Source organism: Cicer arietinum, chromosome 3, assembly GCF_000331145.2.
Source record: "Cicer arietinum cultivar CDC Frontier isolate Library 1 chromosome 3, Cicar.CDCFrontier_v2.0, whole genome shotgun sequence".
Lineage (NCBI taxonomy): Eukaryota > Viridiplantae > Streptophyta > Magnoliopsida > Fabales > Fabaceae > Cicer > Cicer arietinum.
The window spans coordinates 69710111-69734455 of record NC_021162.2 but is presented as its reverse complement, the minus strand read 5'-3'; the positions used below and the strand labels follow the sequence as shown (position 1 = coordinate 69734455).

At 31.4% G+C, this 24345-nt stretch overlaps 4 protein-coding genes and 1 non-coding gene across 10 annotated transcripts; 1 reads left to right on the top strand and 4 right to left on the bottom strand.

Annotated features, from left to right (window-relative positions):
- Positions 1-10: 10 nt before the first annotated feature.
- On the top strand, positions 11-82 carry TRNAD-GUC (transfer RNA aspartic acid (anticodon GUC)). The gene has a single exon. It is a non-coding gene; the product is annotated as a tRNA-Asp (tRNA).
- A 297-nt stretch (positions 83-379) lies between these two features.
- LOC101508839 (uncharacterized) lies at positions 380-4300 on the bottom strand. The gene is made up of 13 exons (XM_012713896.3): positions 4282-4300; positions 4084-4161; positions 3916-4005; positions 3212-3289; positions 3056-3130; positions 2757-2809; positions 2453-2603; positions 2010-2120; positions 1693-1813; positions 1470-1567; positions 1009-1147; positions 823-875; positions 380-653 (listed from the first exon to the last, which is right to left on the bottom strand). Exons 1-13 carry the CDS (start codon positions 4282-4284, stop codon positions 570-572), a joined length of 1134 nt encoding a protein of 377 aa, XP_012569350.2. The 5' UTR covers positions 4285-4300; the 3' UTR covers positions 380-569.
- A 1037-nt stretch (positions 4301-5337) lies between these two features.
- LOC101508526 (uncharacterized) lies at positions 5338-8148 on the bottom strand. Of its 2 annotated transcripts, none has more exons than XM_073365835.1 (4): positions 7997-8148; positions 6377-7271; positions 6005-6177; positions 5338-5662 (listed from the first exon to the last, which is right to left on the bottom strand). In XM_073365835.1, the coding sequence occupies exons 2-4, from the start codon at positions 7166-7168 to the stop codon at positions 5536-5538; spliced, it is 1092 nt and encodes a 363-aa protein (XP_073221936.1). In that variant the 5' UTR covers positions 7169-7271; positions 7997-8148; the 3' UTR covers positions 5338-5535. The 2 variants fall into 2 exon arrangements, with proteins under 2 accessions (XP_073221936.1, XP_004493845.1); XM_004493788.4 differs by lacking the exon at positions 7997-8148 and adding an exon at positions 7429-7821.
- A 2746-nt stretch (positions 8149-10894) lies between these two features.
- On the bottom strand, positions 10895-11458 carry LOC101493294 (two-component response regulator 24-like). Its single transcript, XM_012713915.3, has one exon. The coding sequence runs from the start codon at positions 11380-11382 to the stop codon at positions 10948-10950; it is 435 nt and encodes a 144-aa protein (XP_012569369.1). The 5' UTR covers positions 11383-11458; the 3' UTR covers positions 10895-10947.
- Positions 11459-15038: 3580 nt separating this feature from the next.
- On the bottom strand, positions 15039-22423 carry LOC101508203 (receptor-like serine/threonine-protein kinase ALE2). Of its 5 annotated transcripts, none has more exons than XM_073366157.1 (9): positions 21878-22006; positions 21008-21076; positions 20661-20774; positions 20483-20581; positions 19392-19763; positions 19051-19314; positions 17498-17893; positions 17146-17386; positions 15097-16392 (listed from the first exon to the last, which is right to left on the bottom strand). In XM_073366157.1, exons 2-9 carry the CDS (start codon positions 21021-21023, stop codon positions 15696-15698), a joined length of 2199 nt encoding a protein of 732 aa, XP_073222258.1. In that variant the 5' UTR covers positions 21024-21076; positions 21878-22006; the 3' UTR covers positions 15097-15695. The 5 variants fall into 5 exon arrangements, with proteins under 5 accessions (XP_073222255.1, XP_073222258.1, XP_073222259.1 ...); XM_073366158.1 differs by having other exon boundaries at positions 21008-21071; positions 21878-22005; XM_073366154.1 differs by lacking the exon at positions 21008-21076 and having other exon boundaries at positions 15039-16392; positions 20661-20789; positions 21878-22423.
- Between the last annotated feature and the right edge of the window lie 1922 nt (positions 22424-24345).

The window sequence follows — 24345 nt, the reverse complement described above, 5'->3', positions numbered from 1 at the left end:
TAACAAACAGGTCGTTGTAGTATAGTGGTAAGTATTCCCGCCTGTCACGCGGGTGACCCGGGTTCGATCCCCGGCAACGGCGATTGTTTTTAATTCTCTTCAGCGCCACTTTTTGTTTTATTTTCTTATCGTTGAAAATGTTAACAAATTTTATTTTATTTCAAAAGTTTGATCATAAAACGTTAAGTAAATATTGAAGACCACATGACATGTTTGGTGAAGAAATCAAATATGTGGAAGTGGAATGGTCTTAGCACTTGTATAGATCTAAGCAGGAAAAGCATTTTACTTATTTTTTTGACTGGAGGAAAATAATTTTACATAAACTAATAATTAACTACACATACATGTTTTAAACAAGTTTAAGAGCACACTTTAATTTGTGTACCAATTTTATATGTTTTCATTTTCATGACAATTCGTTGCACCAACTTAACAACTAATAAAAGGCAAAAAAAGGAATACTCATTGCCTTACTACAAATTTCATGAAACTAAGATCAACAACAATTGACCAATGTCACACTCCTTTAACAACAACAAAAAACTCATTCGTCTAGCTTGGTAAAGCTACTGCATGAAGGATGCTAAGCGCGGGTCGGTACGGTAAGGAAGACCGCTTCGTGCTCCTAGAGCTCTGCACTTGGTAGCAGCCTGCAATGGACATAACAATGCATAAGCTTCTTACATCGAAGTAATTCGTCCACCTAATAGGTTCAGTGACTTAAAACATTTTCTAACTTAATCTACAAAAGAAAAACTGTATACAATGGCAATGCAATATTTATTTTAACAATTATCAGTTGAGGGCAAGACAAGTTACCACATTAGCAGCAAAGCATAGCATTTTCTCTGTTGCAAAGTTGGCACATATAGCTGAAAGCAATCAAGGACATCTTTGTCATAAACAATAAAGCAGTGGACATTCAACGGCCACAAGCCCACAACGAAAATATTTCAAAGATTGTATACAATGATAAGATATACTAGAACCAAGGTAGCACGTTACCGTAGAGAACAGCTCCAGTGAATGCATCACCGGCACCAGTGGTATCAATAAGCTCTGATAGTGGTATGTTTTCAGCTGTTCCAATGTATAACCTACCACAAATTGTTCCTATACCTTCTGCTCGCAGTTTTGTCGCAGACTGGAAGTAAAGAAAAATTACACAGTTGAGATTGTAACTAATTAGATACTACTATAAAACAAGGAAAAACAAATGCCAGTTTTTCAAATATTGCCTTAGGAGGTAATGTGCATATGGTGTTTTCAATAAAGGTTTCCTTGGCCGTTCAAATATTTTAAGTTCGCATGTTTAATATTGGCAAATGAATATAGTGCTATCAAATGTGACTAACAATCATATTTTATAGTACTTTATGTATTATATATATATGTGCGCAAAATAGAACTTCATTTTTGTAATGTTGCAGCAGACAAAAATTGTTGAGTTTCATTAAGATTATTACTGATGATATGCATGTTGGGATGTATATGCTCTCATTCTTTCTTGCTTCCAGAGATTCCAGTAATTTGTCAACATCCATTTCTTCTGTGGATGTAACCTCTGCCAGAAAAGCATAAAAGTGAAAGAAAAAAAAACATGTTTAGTGTATACATTATAAGAAAATACAACATACAATTAATATTTCTGAATAGAAAAAAGAAATCGGAGTAAGTACTAGCCATTACCACTTCTCTCAAGCATTATGCAACCATCTTTTCCCAAAGTTACAATCACAAATTTGAGTTTTGGCAAACTTAGTAGCATAGAAACAAGTGCTTTTGGAACAGTTGCTGCCTCTGTCCATGCCTATCAGCAAAAATAGGAGCATCAAAGGAAAATATCCAATATTCCCACCTCAAACTTAAAACCAATGTTCTTGTAAAGAGAAGGAAAAATATTTAACTAAAATTATAAAATTTGTAACAAGCTAAAAAGGAAAATGAATGTATGATTGGAATCAGAAAATAATATATATCACTTCTAATGAAAACAGTGAACTTGCCTGCGGAAACTGTTCAGCACATACAACATAATCAACTACTTTAATGATATCGTCTAACCCTTCTCTTAGCCTTTCTGCATCCATTAATATAGGTATATTCTTCTTAACTGCCTGTACTGAAAAATATAAGATTTTGTTTATTTCTCATCAGATGAAGCTCTCTGTGTCATACTCAACCTTTTTTACCAGAAGAAAATAAACTAAAAGATATTAGCAGATTAATTTTAGCATATATTGCAACTAATACGCAAAAACATGAATATCAGGAAGCTATTGCTATCTCATGTTCAACCATTGGTTTGATCAAAGTTGGTTTTTCACTAAATACAATATAAAAAGTTTTGCATGCTTCAACTTCTTTCCTTTTCTGTCTGATTTTTTGGAGGATAGAAAGAAACTTGGAATTCACATTAGAACATCAAGCAAATTATGTAAATAATAACCTCGCGCGCAACAACTTGAGCAGTTTCATGCAATCTCCCATCAAAATAAGCTATTCTCGCTCCATTCAATGCAGCAAACAAACTTGATTCAAGAAGATCATTTGGTTTCATTGGAGGAAATCCTGGGGTATGTATACAAGTACGCGACTTGCTGAAACATTAAAAATTAGTCAAGTTGTCAAATAAATTTTCAATAGCCACATTAACAGCAAAAACTTGAAGATCTTAGTATATACGAATCACGATAGAACATAGTTTTTTATTCTTATACAAATAAAAGGAAGATTAAGCCGATGAACATTACGTTTGGTTGTCAACAATTATATAGGTAAATGGTGAAGTCCCTTCCTTAGATACCTGAAAATAAGAAGCTAAATAAACAACAACAACAAGAAGTAGCATATGCATTAAGAATGTTCAAGAGAAACAAAATATAAATAGCGAAAGAGTAAACTTTGACCATCGAATTATTCATTGCCATATAGTAAAAGGTTTCAATTGATCTTGAAGGTTACAAACATAATATTGTAAAATGCAATATATGTATTAAAAAAAAACTGAAGCATCATTAAGATTACAAACATAATATTGTGAGAAAATTACCACTATAAAGGAGGTATCTACACCATCAGCTTGCAGTTCATCTAATATGCTCTTTCCTTGAGTGTCATCTGCAACCTAATGAGTATCAACCAGGTTCTTTTAAGTCATAATAACACAAAAATAGAGAATTATAGAGTGTGTGCGGTGGTTAAAAACCTTGGAGATGATCCTTGGCTTGAGGCCCAAGCGAGCTGCGCAGGTTAAAGCATTGCCTGTATTTCCACCTCCTTGAATCTAAACAAAACAGTGCAGATTCAACTCACAAGAATCTCTAAAGAACTAATCTTTGTTTGTTTACATTCATAATTCTTTTAATAAAAAATTTCACCCAGCTACACTCTTAAAAATCAAATATTTTCCAGAAGCTGCTAAAAATAACTTTTCAATATAATTAGATTTCATATTTGTTTCATATTTTGATTATATTTAACAGAAGTAACAAACACAATTAAAATAAAAGAAATTAGTTTCTTATTTGGGAATTTTTAAATAGTTTAAAAATTTGTAATTGGGTCCTTGAACTTTTAATAATTTTTAATTAGGTTCTTATTCTTAAAATAATTTGTAATTGAGTGCTTAAATCCATAGACCTAATTACAAATTATTTGAAAATTTCAAGATTAGATTAAAAAATATTTAGTTAAGGGACCTAGTTATAAATTATTCACAAAGTTTAGAAACTCAATTACAAACTTTTTAACCCTTCAAAGAGAGTTATTTCAAAAAAAAAAAAAAAAAAACAGTTTATAAACCTCCTCAGAGAAACTAAACCTGAAAAAAAATTCTAAAAAGTAATTATTGTGAGTGCTTCTGATGGAAAAACAAGAAGCGTGGATATAGTTGAAAAGAAGAGGAGGTACCTTGAATGAAGTGCTTCTGATTTTTTGATCTGGTTTGGGATAAGCAGCAACAGTTGCCAAGAAATCCAACACCACTGACCCACACCCCACCTGCACAATCACAATAAAGGTTTCATTTTTAAGCTTCAAAGATGAAAAGGGAGTGATTGAATCAAAGAGTGTACTCACTACAATGGAGTTTTCAGGAAGAAAATCACTGGACATATTGCTCACTAAGTCAAACCCAGCAAAGAGTGTGATTGGGACCTAATAGAGATAAATTATTTTGGGAGTAAGTTTTATAATTTTAAAATAGTTAGTTAATGGCTAAATTATTTTTAAAATTACAAATATATCCTATTGTACATAACCCATGATCATAAGCACCATTTTTTTTACACGGGGTGAACGAGTTCTTAGTAATTCGGTGGTGTCCGGGTGAGAGTGTTTTAGATAAGATTTAAAATCAGATTCTCATAAACAATTCATTTATAACTGAAATTTATTGACTACTTGAGTGTAACCATTTAATAATAATATTGTGTTTGTCCAATTATTCTCATCGTTAATTTCAGAAAACAAAATTAGTATTTTGAAAATACTAAGAAACTATTTTCACCATTTCCAAAAATGTCACTGTAATCAAACTGCATATGGTGATGGAAATGAAAAATTAGCATATTGTAGACTGGTGGTAGTGAGATGAAAGTTGTTATTACAGTCATAAAATCAAAAAATATTTTCAAAAAGTAAAAGAGCTCTTCTATGATTTTTTATTTTTATAATCTGGTTATATGTTGTGTTCACAAAATAGAATCCTGTTTATCATTGTTAAATAAACATGCAGAAAACTTCAAAATTGGTTTTGATACTGGTTTAAAACAAGTGTTGATCTTAAAGAGATGCACCACAAAGAAATTCCATTTTTACTTCTCCAGTCAAGACCACATTGTGATGGATTTAAGAGATGCATTATGGAGGACAAAATGCAAAACTATAATCATTGATTTAAAAATCATTTGAGAAAGATTCTAACAATTTTATGATTTTATTTTGATTATGTCTGTGTATATTTTATTAAATCACTGGATCACATAAAATTGTTCAGATTGAGGTCTTATTGAGTTGAAGCATTATTGGATTACTTACTTCCCCTCTTATACAACCCTGTGCATGATTGCTGTAGGAAACACATCCTCACTTGTTCCATGTGCTGTTATCTTTTTAATGATGGTAATTGAAATATATGTCCACTGCACAGGCCATTTCATCTTTGTACTCGAGTTCAAATTCTAACTAAAACAATCATCAGTTAGATTTTACTTATCGCCAGACCAAATTTTAGATTATTGATACTTCTTTTTCTTTAGAACTAGGGAGTTAAGACAAAAATATATTATTTCTGCTTTGGAATCTCAGTTTTTCTTTCTTATGCAAATTAAGTATTAGAGCCGGTCTCCAAATATGACATTTAATAGATTGACGGTTTGCTTACAAACTTGGCATTTCTAAATAATTTGTACATACTGTGCTGAAGAAACACAAAGCTACACATCAGTTTCTGATTTCAGTTATTAGAATAGAATGCGCTTGTTTCTCTCAGCAGAAACTTCTTCATCAATTCATCATATCATATCTCTTCTAAGCACCTGTGGTTGCCATAGCTCCTAGATGGAAATGTGGAGGTAAACATTGTGGCTGATTGCAACCTGCATCCTCGTTTTCCTCTGTATCCCAAAGGAAACTTGCATATGCTGCTTGTACATGGCTGATATAATATCATGAAAAACACAAGTTATTGTTAGAATGAATCCGTGTTGACAAAAAGCATAATTAAACACTTATAGCATAAGCGCTACTCATCTAAATACTTATGTATAAGCTATTTCTACAACAAAAGATTGCATAAAGTCAAACAGTTTTCATATAAGTTACAAGTTGTTTTCATAAGTTATCATGAAGAGTTTATGGACATAGAATGAAAATAGCTTATAGACATTTCATAAGTTGTTTCCATGAGCTCTCCCAAACAGTCTCACAAATGCTTACGTAGTAGATAAGGTCAAAAAAGTCAAATTCAGATCTACCCAAAAAGATATTGTATTAGTACCTGTCTTCAGGAGAGGCCTGAACTGCTCGTTCAAAATATCTAGAGGCTCTTTCTTGGTCATGATGTAGCTCCCAAACTAGCTTCCCATACTGTGATAGAAGTTCTCTATCTTTTGGGTCTGCTAGTATGGCTCTGGAATAATACTCCATAGCTCCTTCACGGTCTTGTTTGCACTGTCAAAACAACATCAATTTTACAATCATCACCAATAGTATAGTATAGTATCCACTAATAAAACCAAGTTTGTGTGTTGAAAAGGTTATTCTGAAAAGGTTTGAAAATAGCTCTTAGTAATACCCAACTATTTGACTGTCAGAATCAGATTTTCAACAATTGAGAGCTAAACTTACAACAGAAGGAAATAGAATTTACCTGATACAAAAACTGAGCATAATTCCTCAGAAACAATGGGTTCCCAGGATTTTCTTCTACCATTTTCTTGTAATATTCTTCCACCCCATGATTATTTTCTCCATCATTCCCTCCAGAACCCATAAAATTATAATCACCACCTCCATTGCCACCTCTGCAGCCACCTATGCCATCACCACACACATCAACACCAAGCCCCTTTGCAAGATACATTTCTTCATTATTACCAATTTCTCCCTCCTCACCAAAATTCATCCTGCTAAGTCTATCCCTCATCTTCACTTCTTCAGTCAGAATCATATCACTGCCACCACTATTCACCACACTGAACTCATAGTCCTCATCTTCAAAATCACTTTCCACATCTTCTTCATCTTCCTCTTCTTCACGCAAGCCTGTTTGCTTAGAAAGAGAGAAAGATGGAATAGTCTCCAATGCCAAGCCTCTTTGTCTCACTGAATACTTCTTTAAAGGGTCCATATAATTGAATCTATCTTCATTGTTACAACAAGTAGCAAAGGCTAAGTCTTCTAAGTTCCCTTCAGATTGAACTCTTCTAAAGCCTTTGTTTTTGTGCTCAAGATCAGCAATGGAAGGGGAAATTGGAGAAGAAGTGCATGAGAGATTGAGTTTGTGATGTTGGAGTGAAGTGGTTGATGGTGGTAGATGCTTAAGTGCATGACAACAAGCTTCAGGGTGAATAGTAGCATTAGTATGATGATGAGTAGGAGTATCTGCGAAGGAAGAGAGAAGGGAACCAAGAACTGGTGTTGAAGAGCTTCTTAGCAACATGTTTTCTGTTTTCTGTTTTCTGTTTTCTGATTGATGATAATTGAGGATCACTTTTATGTGGCTTTCCTTTGATCCTATGCTTTTGGAATACAAATATAAAACACTGAGGAAAAATGAAAAGGAAAAAAAAAAAAACTTAGAAATTACTTGTTCAGGGAAAAAAACTAGAATTTAGAAAGAAAGAAAAAATATTGATTTTTGGAAAAAAGATCAGAGAAGCAATACCCTTAATAATAAATAAAAAATAGAAAAAGCAATACCCTTTATAGATGGTGGAGAGTTATGAGATGATGAGTGTTGGACAGGAAAGAATTCTCTAGCAGCAGAGAACAATTTATTTTTATAAATAAAAACTAGGTAGATCCCTTATTATATATATAGGGGGGAAACTATAGGTGAACTTTACACGTGAATATGAGTGGTATATTATTATTCTCTGAGTAAATTAATTAAATGTTTTTCACTAAAAAATAAAAGGTTTATTTTTGGGTATGAATTGAATGGTGTACAGGGTGTTTGGGTGAATCTGTATGGCTGAAGTTGTTGGAGCAAAACATCAAACACCTGGTGAGCTGTTTTGCTTGGTTAAGGAGTTGACGGTCCAAGCGAAAATTATTTGGAAAAATCACTGTCATTCCCTTTTCACATAAAACTAAAACATGACGATAAAATTAATAAAACATGAGCCAAGTAAACCAACCATAACATTTAGGAGTATATCCTCCACAAGGTAGAAAAGGATCAAAATGATGATGAAATCGATAAATAAACGTTTTATTTAAAACACACAAACAAACATGCTTATATTCTTCTGGTATATACACGTGCCTCTTCTAATGCTTCGTGGACTATTCTTCTTTTCTCACCAAAATTGAGTTCAATTGAATTGTTCACACCTATTAATCTTCCAGAGTTTGATCTGCATGACGGAATTGGGTTATCAAATTCCTTACGAATTTCATTTCAGGTGAGAAAAAAATGGAATATACTCAATTATGAATATTTCACTTTATTTTTTGTCTTAACATTTAAAAATCAAGACAATGGTGTTGGGAAAATTGAGATTTTTAACCTAAAAAAAATGGGGCCGTGGCGGAAACATATTAAAGGGCATTGTTATTTGGAGAATAATTATTCACAAAATATTAGAGGATTTTATTAAGGTTTTATGATTTTAGCTTTATGTAAATTTGTATAGTGGATATAATAATTCTTTATGATATATTCTATACTTTTAAATGATAAATCATAAATGTTTGAATGATAATTTTTATATTTTTTATTCATTAGCTTTATATTTTAGTTTTTTAAATAGTCTTTAATTTTTATTTTGTCTTAATAAAAGAAAGATGGTAAATTACATCATGATTAACTAACACAACTACGAGTTCTCGGTTCGAATTCAGGACAAAATATTCAATCTAACAATATCAACATTTGTCAGTTGAACTACGATTTAAAGACATCTTCAATTTTATTTTAATTACGCTTTTATGTAATTTTTATGAATTTATTAATTAATAAAAAAAAATCAAAAAGATTACGAAGCAGTCCACTAGCAGTTTGTCCTATTCCACCTTTTTTTAGAAAGTTTGTCCTATTCCACCTTTTTTTAGAAAGTTTGTCCTATTCCACCTTTTTTTAGAAAGTTTGTCCTATTCCACCTTTTTTTAGAAAGTTTGTCCTATTCCACCTTTTTTTAGAAAGTTTGTCCTATTCCACCTTTTTTTAGAAAGTTTGTCCTATTCCACCTTTTTTTAGACAGAGCAGAGCGGGTTTGTCCGTTTTACCATTCCTAAGTAAAATACATGCATATGATCTAATAGGACTCTACCCTATACCTCCACATCTAAATTTGACATCTTCTCAATCAACGTGAAAATACAATTTTGCCCTTTATAAAACCTTCAACTTTTTTAACTTCTCATTTTTTCACTCTTCTTTCTAAAATATTCGAAAGTTTTCAAAGTTTTGAAATGACAATTTTCAGAATTTTCGAACAATTCAAAACTTCTGAAATAGAAAATTTCAAAATTTTCGAAACTTTCAAACAATTCAAAACTTTCGAAATAGGAAAATTTCCAAATTTTCGAAATGTAATCATTATTTCAAAAAAAATCAAATTTGGAAACTTTCCAACTTTTCGAAATGTAATCCTTATTTTAAAAATTTAAAACTTTTGAAACTATCAATTTTGAAACTTGTTATAAATGATTAAATAAATAAAATTGTATTTTTATGTGTATTGAGGGGTGCATGGTATAATTCTCATTATTTAATATGTGGATCTGAGAGGATAAAAAAATGAGCAAAATACATTATTGAGAGTGTGTTTCTAGTATTGTATTTTACATCTTGTGAGAAAAAATAGGGTGAATAAGCAAACACTTAAATATAAATTTATTTGGAAATATTCAATAAAATTTAAGGTATTTTCAACCTTAGATGGGGATATCTTTTCCTTAGCATAAATTTTATTTTTTAAAATAGATAAAAATAGAAGAATGTTTATAATCGTGATTTTCTTTTTAGTAAAAGTATCTCTCTTTATAAATTATATTTAAATTTTATCTTTATTCGATGTAAAACTTTAAATTTTTCAATAGATCTCCTCGTGTCTAATATTGATAAATAATAACTTTACCTTATATTATAATATTATATTAGATTTTACACATCTGTCTTTTTTATTATAGACTAAATTGTATATGTGGTCTCTTAATTTAATTTCAGCTAATGTTTTAGTCTTTTATTTTATTTATTTTTTCCATTTAGTCATTTATTTTTGATTTGATGTTGTTAGAGATGAAAATATAAATTTATTTAATGATTTAAGTTATGAATGTGATGAAATTTGCATTATATTGATAATGATAATTAATTTTATGGGTTTTATTTGAAATTTTTTATAAATTTTTATAAAAAAAATATAACATTGTTGACATTTTAAAATATAAAAGATTAAATTGTCACTTAAAATTAAAATAAATAATTAAATCAAAAAAAAAATATTAAAACGTTTCTGAAATTAAGTTAAGTAACCTATTATTGCAAATATTGCAATTAGTATTTATTATATTAACATAATCATATGTGATTTATTTATTTGTTAAATTACAATACTATTGACATTATCGATCATATATATGTAAGAAGACGTCGTCGCCGTAATTCCATCCATCTCCTAACCATCAAAATTATGCAACAGGAATTCCGATTATGTACCTCTTGCGAGTTGCAGTTATTGCCTAAATTGTCATCATCAAAACAGCGCGTCCGATTGCCGGCGAGAGCTTTTCCGGCAACCTCCTCAGGGTTGATATTCCTTTTAAGGATTTTCATTGTCAGTTGCTTTAAATTTCTTTTTGGCGGCACTGTATAACGGATGGTTTAGTTATGTTTGCTGAAAAACTTAATAATATTAAAATTTATTTAAATTCTTTTTTGGCGACACCGTGAATGATCTAGTTAAGTTTGCAGATAAATAAATTTAAATTTAATGATATGGACATTTCTTTTTACAAGTTTATTTAAAACCATAAATACAATCTTATGATATCGACATTTATGAATTAAATTCACATTCAATTAGTTTGCCTTAATTTGATCCATTTCCTAGCCATCAGAGTTAGGTGAAATCAGCTATTAATTAATTCTAAGGCTTCTTTCCCATTCCAAGTGAGTTCATCAATAATAAATGGTGTATAAAAAATCGAAGAATGCAAATTAAGTTTTAAAGATTTAAGAAATGACATCCTGAATTGTGTTTACAGATAGAATCAATGACAATGACAGGTACCATTACAGGGAGGGGGAACTGATTTACAAATAGAAATAATAGTTTGAAGGGACAATGGTTTGTGATCATCATAGAGATCATCAAGGCCAGCATTAAAAAATTCTTCCCATTCTGCATCTGTAAGCGGAGTGGATACACCAACAATCCGGCTAGGGTAATCAAATAAGCGCAGTATCCTCGTCGCCTCAATTCCGTCCATCACCGGCATTCTCCTATCCATCAGAATTAGGTCAAACTTGTATTCATCCCTCCGCCATTCAAATATCGTGTCTATGGCTTCTCTCCCATTTTTCACTGACTGAGTTTCCACACCAAGTGACTTCAACATATCTTCATGACTCTTCCGTGTGTTGTCATCACCATCCACAACAAGTGCTTTTATTCCGTGCGGGATTACAGGATCTTCACCTTCCATATTCTAAATTGTTTCTGTTGGACTGGGAGTGAACAAAATATTGGAAGGATAACAAAAAGAAGAAATGAAAGTTAGTTAAATACAAACTTTCTTTGGATTATTATCAAACTAACTAACTAACTTCTGTTTGTTTGTTAGTGATATATAAACTCTAACCGATTAGAGTTAGTTATTCATTGCGGTTATTTGGAAAAAAAAAACAGTCAAATATATAGAACTGACCTGATACAAAATGGGTTCCCTTGTAACATTATATATTACTATCTCCATCAACCATATTTTGTTTTGGTTTTTGAAAGGAGGTACAGGGCAAAGTAGTGATGGTAAGAAGATAAACCCCAAACCAAAGGAGAAGAAAGCAATACAATTTACAGATGCTGGAGACTCCCTCTTCATAAGCATTTCCAAAGTCATTGTCTTGTCTCTCATATTCACATTCAAATACATAAAACATCAAATCCTGGTGATAAAGCTCAAAACAACAAAACCTACAATCCTCATTGTGTTATAGCATTAGCATTTTAAGTTATTTTATAACACAAGCTAAAATAAAATCAAACTATTTTTAAATAAGATATAATTTGTTTTCATAAGTCACTCAATAATAGATAACTTATAAAAATTAGTTGAAAATAACTTATTAACATGTCATAAGTTATCTTAATAAATTTTTTTAAACAGATTCACAAGTGTTTTTGCAAGTAAATATATTCAAATAAGTCAATTCAAAATTAGAACAAATTCAAGCGTTTCTAAAAAAATATTTAAACAACAAAGTGTGGGCGAAACCCTAACATTTAATGTGACAGTAAAAAATGATGAAAACGCAGAAGTAAGAGACAATTTTTTCATAGATAAAATGATAAAAAATTTACATCAAATCCATATTAAAATATGCTACATTTTTTCAATCTAACAGTATCATTTTTTGTCAATTAAATCAGATGTTTAATATCCAAATAAGCAATTTAACTATTAATTAAATGAGTAAATGAACAAGCATGTTAAACCAACTAAACTAGTATTGACAAAATAGTGATATATAGTTCATATATCAAATTAATATTTATTCAAGATAAAGTTGTAAAATAAACTATATTCAAGAAAATCAAATTATTGAATAAAGAGAATCTAAAACCCAGGTACAAAAAATACATTGATGACACTCAATGCATGTTCTCCAAATGAAGCGAAATAAAACCAGCAATATTGAAATAAATGACAAAGAAGTATTCATGTGATAAACAAACATATCTAGTAATTAAAGTAGAAAGAATTCGAGGATCAAATATGGTTGTAGATATTTGCACAAGTCGAAATAAGTGATATAAAGTAAACGATCTTTAACAGCAGACCTATATATTATTGTCAGTATACTTGTAGAAATACTTTATATGAATGCATGATCATAACAATATAATAAGATTTCTTCTTATCCAGCTAAATTGGTGCCCGTTGACCATTGTATATATACAAAATAAAAAGATATGTTCCTGATTATCAGCTTTAATTTTTCAAATGGATTTCTACTTTATCTATATAACAATTAAACAAATGGAATGGTTAATTTAGACACACCCAAAAAAAATAGAAAATGTATTTTAGGAATCTATACACTTTTCCATTAAAAAAACAATCTAAACACTTTTTATTTAGACACAAAATCCAACACTATTTTCTACAATTTCTTAAATATGATTATACAAGGATGTTGATATAATGAGAACATATTAAGTAAAGATGAACTTTTACCGTAAGAGATAGAGATAATTAAATTTAGATTACATTGAGGATAGTAAAGAGGATTGGGCTGCCCCGTTAGCCTCTTTTGTTATCACTATGTTCTATCTTATTCTATGTTGGATTGGCGAACTTGTGCGACAAAAAATACATTTTTATTTTATTTTATAAAAATAATAAATACAACCACAATCAATCAAAAAAGGTAAATACCAAAACACAGTCACCATTAGTATAAAAAAAATCTCAAAATAAACTGATTAATATTAAACAATCCCAAAAAAATTACTACAATCTACTTAATGTTACAGTATATTACTAAATAAAAATATTATAAAAGTTAGACTTAGTAGTAAAATAAATAGCAACTTTTTTAATGGACCAACCCATCTCGTCTTCGTCTCGTTTTTTCAACGGCTTAAATAGGATTGGTCTTGCAAGTTTAATTCTTTTTGCCATCTCTTAATCATATAATATAAATGATTATGATCTATAGTAATTTAAAGTTACATAAGTTTTTATTTTAATCTTAACTTTTGATAATTTTATTAATGACTACAATTCATTCATTTCATATTTTACAATAAAATCTCTTATTTATAATAAGTTTAATAATTTATTTTACAATAAAATTTCTTATTTATTTTAAGTTCAATAATTTATATTTACAGCTCCCTCGATCCCTGTGTGCTAATTCTAATTTATGTCTATCCCAATTAATGTTCGTTTGCTTACTCACATTAGTAGTAGTAATTTTATTTACATTATTTTTGAAAATCTCTCCTTAGTATTCATAAACCTTGTTTACCTATCGATAAAAGAAATATATTAAAAAAAAAAAAAAAAAAAAAAAAAAAGAACCTCGTTTATGTGTTTAAGCTGTCACCGGAAATATACTCAAAAAAAAAAAAAACGTCACTGCGAAAAATAAAAGTGAACTACACAGAATATCCATCTTAACTCCATTATAATAGTGTAAAAGAAAAACTATAATAATACAGTAAAAACAATGTTTTAGATTTTTTTCAAAATTTAATTTTTATCCATCTAATAAAATTTAAAATAAATTGTATTCAATAAAGAAAAATAACTTCCCAAATTTCTAGCTGTTGGCTAATAAAATTAGTCAAAAGTAGTCTTGTAAGTAAAATTGAGATTGATAAAAATTTATTGAGAAATTTGATATATCGTGGTGCAAATTCGAATTCACAATAATCCTCTTCTTTATATATTTAGTACGTGGGAGTTTTGCTATTACTCTTCGAAACAAAAAAATACCTGAAAGTAGAGCGAGGGAAGAGCATAAACATCCCAGTACAAATTAGAGATTATAGGTGACACAACACATAACGGAAAGAGAAGATGGTAGAAAGGATAGGAGGCTCTGGAAGTGGTGTCAGAGACTGATAATGCGTCAGTGACAAAAGTGGAGAAGGAAGATAAGATGAAGGTGTCTGAGGTGTTGGCATAAATGATAGTTGACTTTGACACTTTGTCGGTAGAAGACATGAACTCCGATATCAATTTGGCAAAAGAGTTCGTGTAGGTTGAGAATCATTGGAGAACAGAGAAGCATTTGTTTATTTTGTTTCAAAGGAAAAATCATATTTCATTCGTAATAGATGGTGTGGATTGATATGTTAATTTATATCACTGAATGGTTGTATAGGGTGCTTACTGATGGTCGGTGTCTGATCAGACCAATAGTTCATGGAACTTGCTTGAAAATGGAGAGAACGTACCCAATTAAAATTAACATAGAGAACTAGTTGTCAAATTAAGAGTTAGAGTAAGATTTTCAATGGATGTTTCCTCTCCATTTTTTAAGCAAGTTGTGTAAGCTATTGCTTTGAACGAACATTGCACCTATATACCATTTATTGATATAAACTAACAAATGAATTCAAACCAGCCACTAAAGCCTTAAAAACAAAATATTATTTCTCCTTCCAAAAAAGAAAGTAAGAAAGTAAAAGCAAAAGAACCAACTCATGACTTAAATAATAAGCGGAATATTTATCTGTAGTGAGAAACATCGCTTTCATCTTTAGTTCCTTCTCCACTACCGTCGACGACAACAACACCACTTCCAGAGGAACAAAGCTCATCCAAGTACTTCGTTCAAGACCATACACCTCGTACTTGTTCTTTTCAATGAAGTTTGCAACTTGCTCAAACTTCTCAACTTCAACCAAATCAAACTGGATATAACACTATAATCCGCACCCCTAGCATTTAGCTGGATGTGTTCAAACTCTAACATAACAAGTTCCAGAGGGTATGAACCAGGGCGCATTTTGAAGTGGCCCATGGGAATCGTGGGTTAATTGGTGGTGGGTGCAATAGTTCCAGGCAATTGCAACATTGTTCGAGTTACATTTCCTCATTGTATAATGAATCAATATTTCAAAATTAGTCAATGTCCTGTACGTCTCCAACCTTTTTAACATGAAAACTGCAGAAATTTGAGACACCTAAGCTAAAATCAGTAACTCAATCAATTGTTTGAATCACTTTAGGAACTGTACATTTGAAAAACACTAAAATACATCAAACCTTAAACCCAGTAACCATCATACCCAATTTCGCTTGGAAGAAAGTCCCCCATGCTCACTCCGACTTCCTGTAAATCTATATAAGGATAGCTTGCTTCGGACTGTTCTTAAGGGACCTGATCTATTCCCATGCCTAATTGGTAAAGATATCTCATCTCCAATAAAGCTTGAAGTTGAAAACGGTCTGTTTTCCATATCTTCAAGTGGACCGGAACTGTATTCCATCGTGATGAATGAAGATGCTTGTCCATAAGTTAATCGGGGGGTTAACCCTCCACCATTCCACCAACTGCTATCAGAAGGAGCAAGGTCACCTCTAAAATCAGATTCCTGAGCAGAGGAATCCTTTTGACTACAATAATCTCCACAATTCTCATCTGTGTCGTTGTATATCAATTTCAGAGCCTGCACAACTTCACCCATAAAAGGTCTCTGCGTGACCTCGGGGTGAACACACATTGACGCAATAGCTGCTACCTTTGCCATGTCATCAAAGCTGTAACTTCCAGCCAAAGATGGATCCACTAGCTGTTCTAAACCTTCTCTACTGGTCAACAGTGGCCGAGCCCAAGTTACAAGATTCTCCTGTCCCTGAGGCTGAGACATATCCACTGGCTTTCTGCCAGTGAGAAGTTCGAGAAGCACAACCCCATAACTATAAACATCACTTTTAACCAGTAAATGGCCGGTCATTGCATACTCTGGGGCAACATATCTGCAAAATTGAATAGATAGAAAAGGCATCAAACTAAGGCCTGGAATTTGCTATGCATGAAAAGCAGAAAGCAACCATCGTCAAATCATCAGATACACGAATTACACATTGCAATCTTGGAGCAAAATGCAGTCATAAAACTATATTATTCATTTGAGAGGAGACAATCTGAAACAGTGATGGTTAACAAGCAGTGTGCAAAAAAATTGATAGTTTCCCATTAGTTAAAACCTAAAAGAGTGTATGTTAAACAAAATAAAAGGACTTAGGGGGATTTAATAGTTGTAACGGCTGTTAGTAATGCCTCAACAGGTAGTTAGCAAGAACAGAGGAAGTAAGTTACAGAAGGGAAAGGACTCGGTTAGTAGTGAGAAGGCAGTTTGAAGTAAGTAATATAATGTGGGAGAGAAAAGGCCTCTTGAATGCCTTAGGGAGTTAATACTCATCTTGTATTCTTGTTCTGTTCTTGCCTCATTGGCCTGAACTCAACCATTTCTTTAAGAATAATACATATAACCTTTCCATTGAATCACACCAGCCTAATAGAATTTGTATTTACCTATTACAATCTTTCATAGGTTAATTAAAGTAATATACACACACACATGAAGTTACCTGGATGTCGAAAGTTGAATACAATCCAAAACTTTAAAATAGTATATTGAAAGTTATTGAATAACTTTATAATTTGGCACCAAAATGTTTATATTTATTCCAAATCAAAATGCTGCAGACAGTTTATTTAACACTCACCCAAAAGTTCCCATCACCCGTGTAGAAATATGGTTACTTCCTTCAGTTGCTTCTCTTGCCAAACCAAAATCAGAAACTTTTGGGGTAAAGTCGTCTTCTAGTAGAACATTGCTAGCTTTAAAGTCTCGATGAATTACACGAGGATTGGAATCCTCGTGGAGATAGGCCAATCCTCTTGCAGCTCCAAGGGCAATTTTCATCCGTGCATCCCAATCAAGAGGTCCATTCTTCTTGTCATCACCTGTAGGATCATTAATGAGCATTAAAATAATTTTATTTTGCAGATAACAATTAACAAAGAGATATAAACTGAACGTGAGATGCATGTCCTGAGCTGGTGAAAATGTATTACCATGCAGATGGGACTCAACGCTGCCATTAGGAACTAGCTCATATACCAGGCAGCGCCTGCGCCCTTCAATGCATATACCAATAAGTTTCACTAGATTACGATGATGCAAACGGCTTAACATCTCAACTTCTGCAATAAATTCACGGTCTCCATTCTGATTGTTATCCCTTGTAAGTAGCTTCACTGCAACTTCAGCCCCATCTTCCAATGTCCCGCTATACACACGTCCAAATCCTCCTTCCCCTAATACTCTCTTTGAATTAAACTTATCTGTTGCTTTCTCAAGCTCAGAAAGTGAAAATGTTTTAACAGAAGAGAGAATGGAAGTAGCCATTGTGGACATGATGGACACTGATGTCGAGCTTGCAATACTGCTCGAAAGCACAGACCCCAAGCCTGCATTACACACATCAATTCATTTACATTTACTTCCAGCTATGATAAAATTGACAGAATAAAGATAACTAAGAAACATGAAATTCATTAAAGAAATCATGAGGATCAATAAGTGCCATATTTGCACCTCACAGACATAAGCATAATTTAAATTTTAACATTGCCACTATATTTATTTGAGCTGCAGGTAGAAATCAATAACCACCACAGGCAGAGGATATCTCAGTAATACTAATCCTACACATGACAATAATAGCATGTATTTGGCAGAAAATATCTGATTTGCAGTGGTCAGTTTTTCAAATAAAGATAAAAAAATAAATCACAAAGGTCACATGAAAATAACTGAAAACTGTTGACGTGGCACAAAAGCAACATCAACAAGTAGTGACAGTAGGTAAGACTTCAAGTCAACTAGATCAACACAATGCAAATTCATAATGTACATAAATGTTGTTAGAATATTAGAAAATATCTTTTATATTATATTAGAGTATCTTGAGTTATTTCCTATGATAAATTTATAATCATAGAGATATCTTAGAATATCTCTCTTTATTATTATGATTTGTTCCTGATTTATGATTAAGTCTATATTTCTCTATAAATAGAGATCAGTATTGAATCTTTTGTAATCAAGTCAGCATTAAGCTATTATCAATAATATTCAAACCCTTATTATTTTCTCTCCCCCTTTTCTCTAAAATCCCACAACTTCAACAAATGTAATTACAATATCTCACTAAATAGAGCTTAATTAAACAAATATAGATTGTCTGTAGATGACAAGGATAGCATAGTATACTGAAAGAAAGAAACTACAGAGACACAATCAACCTGAGGAATAATATTCTGCAATATCTGAAGTTAATGTACAATAAATAATTAGCAACCAGACTGTGATAAACCAATTAACCGGAAAGCTTATGTTGTTAGGTGAAAACATGGGAATGGTTTTTATATATAATAACACGCCTCCACAAAGTAAAGCTCTCTTTGGGCTTGAAACATGGACAATGCGCATGATCCCTAAACCTTGTGCTGAAATTTAAAATTTATTTAGATGAAAAGAAGAATGGAGACAACAAAGATCGAGTAGAATTTAACCATCATATACTTACTTTAAAAATGTCAAAAAGAAGTTCAAAGTTATATACCAGATCTCTTATTTAGGGAAGATGTGAATGCTGGGCCAACCGCACTTGATGGTCTCCTAGTCTTCCTACATTTCAAAGCGACAGAAAATACTCCGACCAAAACCAGCAAGAGCACAAAAGAAGATAAAGCAATGATGATTATGGTTCTAAGATTCGTTTTCTGGTTCTTGCTGGGAAAGTTGGCACTGACTGGGAGAATACCATCAGCATTTTCACTAGGACCACTCCCAATCGAAGTTCCATATGATGGTGAAGATGGAATTCCTGATACTAACAGCTTCAGTCTCAAACAATAATATGGCATCGATAAAGTATTATGTTGTTAGGAGAAAAACAACTACCTGGATATGTAATGTACACAACAGCATAATCACCAAAAAGGCTCCTATTTAGAGGAACTTTTTTGTTCCAAAACCTCTCGTATGTCAGTGCTGCAGTTGTGTTGTCAAATTTCTCTCCCAGTGGAACCAAGTTAATATCAACAATAGTTCTTCCCTGATTTTGACTGTCAGCGGTAGCCCCCATTATCTTCACCTGACTCTGTTCTAAATAAGTGCCTAGTGCAACTTCATTCTCTAACTCAGTCATTACCGGGAAAACAGCATAAGGAGCTACATCCAGTGTAAGTCTTATTTTCATAGGAAATACACAACCACAAGGTGAACCAAAGGGAGTTGATGTGAGTGGATCAGTACATATTTGATCACAAGCTGCTGCATGGATTTCATATTAATGAGTATATGGTATTAGATATTGACAAGGAGGGCCAAAGACAAATGTTAGGTTTGCAAGTCCAATCAACTAGTAAAAAGGCTTCATTCACATAAATCATTAATTTGATCTGCATGTTAACCAATTTTAGCTCTATTATACTATTTAAACCAATTACACCTTATCATAACTTTGAAAAGTAAAAAATACTTCTCAGATAACAAGGGCTTCTGAACATACAAATTAAGTTTAAGATAATTTATACCATGAATTGGAAGCAAAAAATCATTATTATACACCGCAGGGAGCTTGAAAGAACATATAGAGGCAAATATAGTTTAAAATGAATAAACATTGGTGATGCATGGAAGAAAACTGATTACATTTTAAGAATATTTCTTCCAAACAATTATGTTTGAACATCATTTCTATTTATATAATCGTATCATGGTTAACATCAGTACACGCTAATAGACTAAGAAAGAAGCAGAATCATAAATTTCAGAATACTAGATTACAAAGCATCACAAGTCATGATCGTGACTCTATTGACTATCTTACTTGATCAAATGGAGATTCAGAGAAACATATTTTTTTTTATAAAAAGGAATATAACTAGAAAATGGAAAGACAACAGTTGAGGCATTATAACTGCTACAGTGCTACTCCAACCCCAAGAAAGAGTATGAGGGAAGGATGGTGTCTAAATTCCAAAAGTTACCTTGGTCTTTAGAAGGGGGTGGAGCCCCTACATATGGTCTTGTGCTATGATGGTGTCGGTGACGATGGCAATGTTTGTGTGTTGGAGTCACACTAGGACCTATAAGAGAATATTAGATGTTAAACTCAAAGCTAATATTAATTTAACAACAAGCTATTGAAATGTAAAAATACTATACCTTGATAGGATGGAGATGGTACAGGTGCAAAAGATGGTGCAGAAGAAGGCTTAACAAACCACAACTTAGTTTGTTCCAATGAAGCAAATGGCACACTCAGAGAAAATGACTTCACTGCATACGAAGAGCCTACATGTCATACATAATGGCATGGTGTATGCAGAAAAGACCTCAAGGAATCTTTTTAAAATAACATATCAAAAGATAATATTTTTCATTAATAACAAAGTGTAATCTTAAGTTTGAAACAGGTTTTCCATGAAAGCAATCAGTCAGTGGATTTTCTGGCTAAATACGGATGAGGTGCTCAACATAATGAATCGTCAACAATTTGGAAAACTATTTACCTAGAAATGTGTCCATGTTTAGCTGTGGATTTTGCTGGTTCTTGTTCCATTAAGCTTTAGTTTTCTTTTCTTATTATTTGTATCACCAAAAAAGTGAAAGAGAATATGATCCACCATGAACAGGAGCACGAGAGCACATAAATGTTACACTGAATTCCTTAATTCCTATCAATCAATGAGTAGAAGGAATTTCCATGTGGGTCTGAACCCAAGACAACCAATATTCAAATATATTGGACTAAGGGTATGTTTGGGAGTTGGGTTTTGGAGAGGATAACTTAGGAGAACTAAGTCTATATTGTGGTATATATTTGACATTTTTAAAAAATTGAAAAAATAACCTGATAAATGATCTTATAATATTTCAATCAGACATAATTAAACATTAGAAACATTTTCTAGCTTCTTTAATTTAAAAAATAAATAAGTCATCCCCCGCTGTTCCTCCGCAAAACCCTTCATCCAAACATACCCTAACAAAAATTATTCCCACAATGGCGTTATTGTTAAAGTTCAAACCATAGACTAAGTACATTCTAACCATTTTAATCTCAAGCTGGCAAATTAGTTGACTCCAACAATGTAGGAGTGATAAACAGGGAGTGAGTTATCATATATATTCTTCAAGAGGTAAGTAGACTGTGTTTCTAAATTAGTAAATGTTTAGTTTAGTATCTGAATCAAACAACATATAGAAGAAACATGGCATTTGAAATTGTGAATAGATGGATCAAATATCCAATGTTCTGCTTCAATGAAATGGAATCACTAGATTAAAAACTACAAAAATGGTATGCAAGCTAGATTGAACTAACAGGACAATATGCAAAGTGAAATTCTCATGTCACGATGTTCTTCCATTATTCATACCTTGGCAAGAGAATAGCAAGTTAAGAAGAGCGAGGAGGAAGAAAACCGACGCCGGCATTCTCTGTTGCCAAAACAAAACCCGGTGAAAAGCATGGTCAGACGAAAGCACCTTGAAGCTCGACGACGTCACCGCAGCAAGCGAAATTCCGGCAGAGTATGCGCCGGAGATCATGGCGGGAGCGGCGGCAGGCCGAAGTGGGAGGGAGAGAAAGCATAGTTCAAAAGCGCGAAGAAGAATAAGCGAGAAACATGTGGTTGAAAAACCCTAAGAGAGAGAATGCGAAAAAGAAAATGAGTGAGGGTCGGTTTCTGGATCCACGAAATGCGGTAGAAGATCTACGAAAAGAAAGATGTATGCATAAGTAGAAAGTTAGAGAGTGAAATAGATCTTGTGGAGAAGGTAATAGAGAGTGAGAGCAAGGAATGAAGAAGAGAGAAAAAGGAAAGAAAGTAGAGAGTATTAGAGAAGGAAATTTAGTTGAGAGACTTTAATGCTGGTGGAGTGTTGTTGACAGTGATCATGAATTGAAGTGATGACGCATTCAGTTTTTATTTTTTTGGGTACGTTGAATGATGATCGCTGTTTGCCACTCAGTGTGTGTAGTGTACGCTACATTTGTGAGAGCGTGAGGTAAACGGGTTTTCAAAACGACCTTGTACGAGCCGTTTCATAACTTCGAAACTTAAAACGCGCCTTCATTGTGAGAAGCTATAACGTGACAGATAAATAAATAAAGGGAAATGTTTATTTTTGCAATCAATAAATAAGTTATTAGTATTAAGATTAACGAACAATTAAAACGTATTCCAGTGACTGTTCGTCACTAATTATGTATATATTGATAAGTGAAAGTTACAGTTATAATGTATAATGAGATTATTAAATTAAATTAATTATTTTTATTAATTGATAGTGTAAAAGAATTTTGACCGTTGATTTATAAATTTTCTTACTAAATTGTATATGTGATCCCTTAACTTAATTTCAGTTAACGTTTTAGTAATTTTTTTTTTCTTTCAATTTAGTCATTTATTCTTTATTTGATGTTGTTATATATGAAAATATGAGTTTATTTAAATATTTAAGTTATAAATTTAATAAAATTTGTATTATATTGAGAATGATAACCAATTTTATAGATTTTATTTAAAATTTTGATGAATTTTTATAAAAAAAAAATATATTATTGATATTTTAAAACACATCAAATTATCACTTAAAATTAAAATATGACTATTTATAAAGACATATAGAGAAAGACGGCTCTAGAGGAAGGAGGCCACTGTCAGTGTGACAGATTTAATTTAATTTGTTTTGAAGTGAAGCTTGACACTATGATAACAACAAATAATTCCAAGTTCCACTACCAACTAATTTTATTATTTTCTGTAATAAAAAAAAAATAATTTTATAGTTTGAAAATAAATAAACTCTAAGAGCCGTGATAAAAAAAGAATTCTAAATTCGATGGTAGAAATTAAATTTAGATTATTTTAAAAATATTTTTTAAGCTTGCTTTTTTATTTTGGACCAGGAATTATATTCTCTTCTTAACTTTTTTTATAAAATAATTTGAAAAAATAAATAAATTTATATTTTCATCAAATAAAAATGTCATTGAGTTACGAATTTGATAAAATATGTATTATATTAAATAATATAATTAATTTTATGGGTTTTATTTAAAAAATTGATGGATTTTTTAAATTTTTATATAAAAAAAAAAGGTAACATTGTTGATATTTTAAAATATAAAAGATTAATTTATCATTTAAAATTAGAATAAATGATCGAATTGAAAAAAATAAATAAATAAAAATAAAGAATTAAAACGTTAACTAAATTTAAATTAAGGAACCACATGCTATTTAGTATCTTTTTTTAACTTTATGCGGGATATTTTATTGACAAATCTACTTTTTCTATTTTTGAAGTGGTTAAATAAAGGTGAAAAAGCTTTTGAAAAAAAAATAGAGACAAATGTAACGATTAAAGAAGGAGAAAATAACAATAACAAGTATCGATCTATAGGTTTTTTCTATGAAATCTTTTAATTTTTCAAATTTTATCATTGTGTTTAATTGTAATTTTCTGTAAAATTGTCATTTGACTAGTCCTTCTTTTAAAGTTTAGAAAAAGTCATTTTTTGTGTATTAATAATAAAAAAGCTTGTTCTCACATGAATTAATAATGACAAAATCAAGTTTTCTAATTACTAATTTGTTGGAATAAAAGAGTAACAATTGTTTTTACAAGGTAAAAGTAAAATTTTGGATTTAGTTAAAAACAAATAACGATGATAAAGTTTATCTAACTGCAAGTTATAATAGATAGCTTGGAATTTTGCCTAAAAAAAATAGATAGCTAAGGATTTAAATTATTTACAAGCTAAGTTTGTGTGTTTAATATGTGACAAAACATGTTGATGGAAATGAACTATGGCATTTTTCAAACATTTTTTATTAAG